The sequence below is a fragment of the Morone saxatilis genome, unplaced genomic scaffold, assembly GCF_004916995.1.
Source record: "Morone saxatilis isolate NCDOM2014 unplaced genomic scaffold, NCSU_SB_2.0 Contig11, whole genome shotgun sequence".
Taxonomy (NCBI): Eukaryota; Metazoa; Chordata; class Actinopteri; family Moronidae; genus Morone; species Morone saxatilis.
The window spans coordinates 3,059,322-3,062,285 of record NW_023339663.1 but is presented as its reverse complement, the minus strand read 5'-3'; the positions used below and the strand labels follow the sequence as shown (position 1 = coordinate 3,062,285).

The 2,964-nt window shown below is 38.4% G+C and overlaps 1 protein-coding gene across 4 annotated transcripts in view; it reads left to right on the top strand.

Moving 5' to 3' along the window:
• The window catches only part of pacsin3 (protein kinase C and casein kinase substrate in neurons 3), a 38,391-nt gene that overhangs the window by 25,105 nt on the left and 10,322 nt on the right, over nt 1-2,964 (top strand). For all 4 annotated transcript variants that reach the window (XM_035651957.1, XM_035651960.1, XM_035651958.1 and 1 more), the window contains one exon: nt 76-196. In XM_035651957.1, the coding sequence (XP_035507850.1) occupies nt 76-196 (121 nt within the window). The remainder of the gene's footprint in view (nt 1-75; nt 197-2,964) is intronic.

The following is a 2,964-nucleotide window of genomic DNA, read 5'->3' as shown; positions in this document are numbered from 1 at the left end:
TAGATGTGTAGATGTGTAGATGTGAAGATGTGTAGATGTGAAGATGTGATAACTGACTGTTGCTTTGTCCAATAGGTTCAAAAGTCTGTACCGGGACCTGGGTCAGACCATCCAAGCAGCCAATGACGCTGAGGATCTCAGATGGTGGAGGAACACCCACGGACCGGGCATGAGCATGAACTGGCCACAGTTTGAGGTGTGTGGACAGACGGACGCACACACAGACACACACTATTCAATCTATTGAAATTCACACTCGGGATTATTTATACGACTTCATTCATTCATGTTTTTCTTCGAGCATCTTGATGAAAACAAGAGCACTGTGCAGGACGGCGGTAGTTGTTTAGTGTGTGTGTGAATATTAAACAGGCTTCCTGAAAGCCGTGTTGTGTGTCTGGGAGCCCTGAGTGGGGTCAGGAATGTCTGAACACACACCCACACACACACACACACACATATACACACACAGATATAGATGCAGGTTTATTCAGTCGGCTCTGCAGACCCTGAGCCGCTGAGGACAAACAAATATTTACTGATAGAAACAGATTCGGGGAAGTCGAAGTACACACGCTTGTTTCTTTACAGAGTTTAAAGCAAAAGTTCTACATTTTGAGATAGATAAGTTCATCAAATTAGTGACTTCAGTCTACGTCTACATACAGTTTGCCTGTGCTATACAGGAGTCTCAACCACAAATGTGAACAGTCTCATATCACAGTATGTTCAGATTTTCTCGTTACTTGTATGAGACTTTAGATCTATCCACTCTGAAGAGCATTCAAGATCACATTTTTCAAAAATCCCTCTTATCCCGAAGTTAAAAATAGATAAATCTGTTCTGATGAGTATCAGTTCTTTATGAAACCAAGTTCTTTCATTTCCTTAGAGGTTTTGAGAATCCAGCCCGAGGATGATATAGCAGATTGTAATAAGTTAGGCGCAGGTATTTCCACGCCTTCTTTACTCTCTGTGATTCACAATGAAGGAATAATTGTACCGGCCGGTTTTCTGTCTGTAAAAAGATCTGCAGACCCAATTGTCAGCTCATAATAGAGATACAATAGTCTGGATTCCTGCCTCCCGCCCTCCACTTTCAGTTTTGGCAGCACAGACTGTGTCTGTGTGTGTCTGTGTGTGTGTCTGTGTGTGTGTGTGTGTGTGTGTATTGTTCCTCGAATTTCAAATCATACAAAAGAGTTGACATATAATACATAAAAATGAAGTAACTGGACCAGAGAAAGTCTGTTTGAAGATTTTAGATCCATTTGTTTGTCCTCTGCGTTTGATATGAAAATCACACTTGAGATGACTTAAGGTGTGTTCACATGAAACATGCAGCCGTTCATTCAAACTGAGGAGTGTTTACTACTTTAGTAAAGCTTATTTTGGCCATGTTCAAGCGGTGGCGCGTCAGTTCAGAGCTGTGATTTTGTTCATTTTAAAGTTGACCAACTGCAGTAAAAACATCCGGAAACACAAAGTTTTATGGGCAAAGTTTTAGAGGCCGATGTCGTTATGTGAAAACCAGCACTTCCTCATGTTTTGGAAAGCTAAGCTGAACGAAATAAAGTCTGAATAGATTGACATATTCAGCTGTTTTTTTGGTCCGTTAACTGGTAAATACCACAAAAGAGGACTGAATATCCTTTATATCAATGAGGGTGGGCAAAATATTAGAAACACTCCTCTGTGTAAGACTATTCAACTCAACAGCAGCACAAAATACATCCTCCAAAATGGAACCACACCTCTCTGAACCGGTTTCAACAAAACCTGAACATTACACCATTCACTAAAGCAGGAACAAGGAAATCATTTTGTGTTGATTCTGGCGGCCTCTGTGGACAAAAGCGGTAGTGTTTCCACCGACCTGATGGCAGGCATTAGGAATAACTGTATATAAATAACCAATCTTCTCGCTGTTCTCGGTTAAAAACTCCTTAAAGTTGGTTTAAATTATGATTTATTGAAGGACTGTTCTATTAAACTGCATTAGTCTTAGGTAGGTGGACCAAGTAAACTGTCAACTGAGTGTATTTTGTTACCATTCAGACTGCATTCTGACTACATTAGAGGATGTCAAAAAAGCGGCATCTTTATACCTGCTGAGGAGGTCTTAGATGGACATCATCGACATATAACTGTCTAAAGGGCCATAACGATAATGATGAATGATAAATGTTGTGTACGTTGTGCAGAGAAAGACTAAGAAAACCATTAGGATACACTCTTTTACAAGCTTTGTTGTCTTTTGAAGACAAACTTTATTCAAAAATAGTAAAGAAGAGGACCAGCGCTAAAGATGGTTTGACAGTGTCTCGTAAAATTATATTTTTATGTGCAGTTTGCAGTTTAAAATACGGCTGCAAATTGCTCTGAAAGTGATCCCAAAGACATCATTTGTCAGTGTAATTTTTTATCCACTCAAGTTTGAAAAATTTTACAGAACTACATATATTAAGTTATAGTTATAGTTATTATCATTCTTGGTGTGAATGACCCTTAAAGCTGTAGCCACGTCTGATTCACCATATTTTAAACACACACGTACATTGACCTGTGTGTAAGCAGCAGCGTAGACGGATGCTCAGTAGGTCTAATCTTTGCCTTCAGGAATCTATAAGCTGATTGTAAAATCACATTTCTTCAGGAATTCAAAAACATGTATTCATACCCAATCCTACTCCTCAGTTCACACACTTTAAGCACCAGTAGTAGTAGTAGTAGTAGTAGTAGTCAGTAAGTTATAATATTTACTATAATGCAGTTCTGTGGAATTGTTTGTGTTTATTAATGTACAGTATTTGTCAACAATAATAACTTCTCCTCTGATGACATATTGTATATTATTGCAACTGTGTTTTACTGTATATAGTCGTTTATTATCTCTTTATTACACTAGAATCTAACGACTTATAGTTGTTGAAAGATATATTAATAAACACTTATATCTGCTTA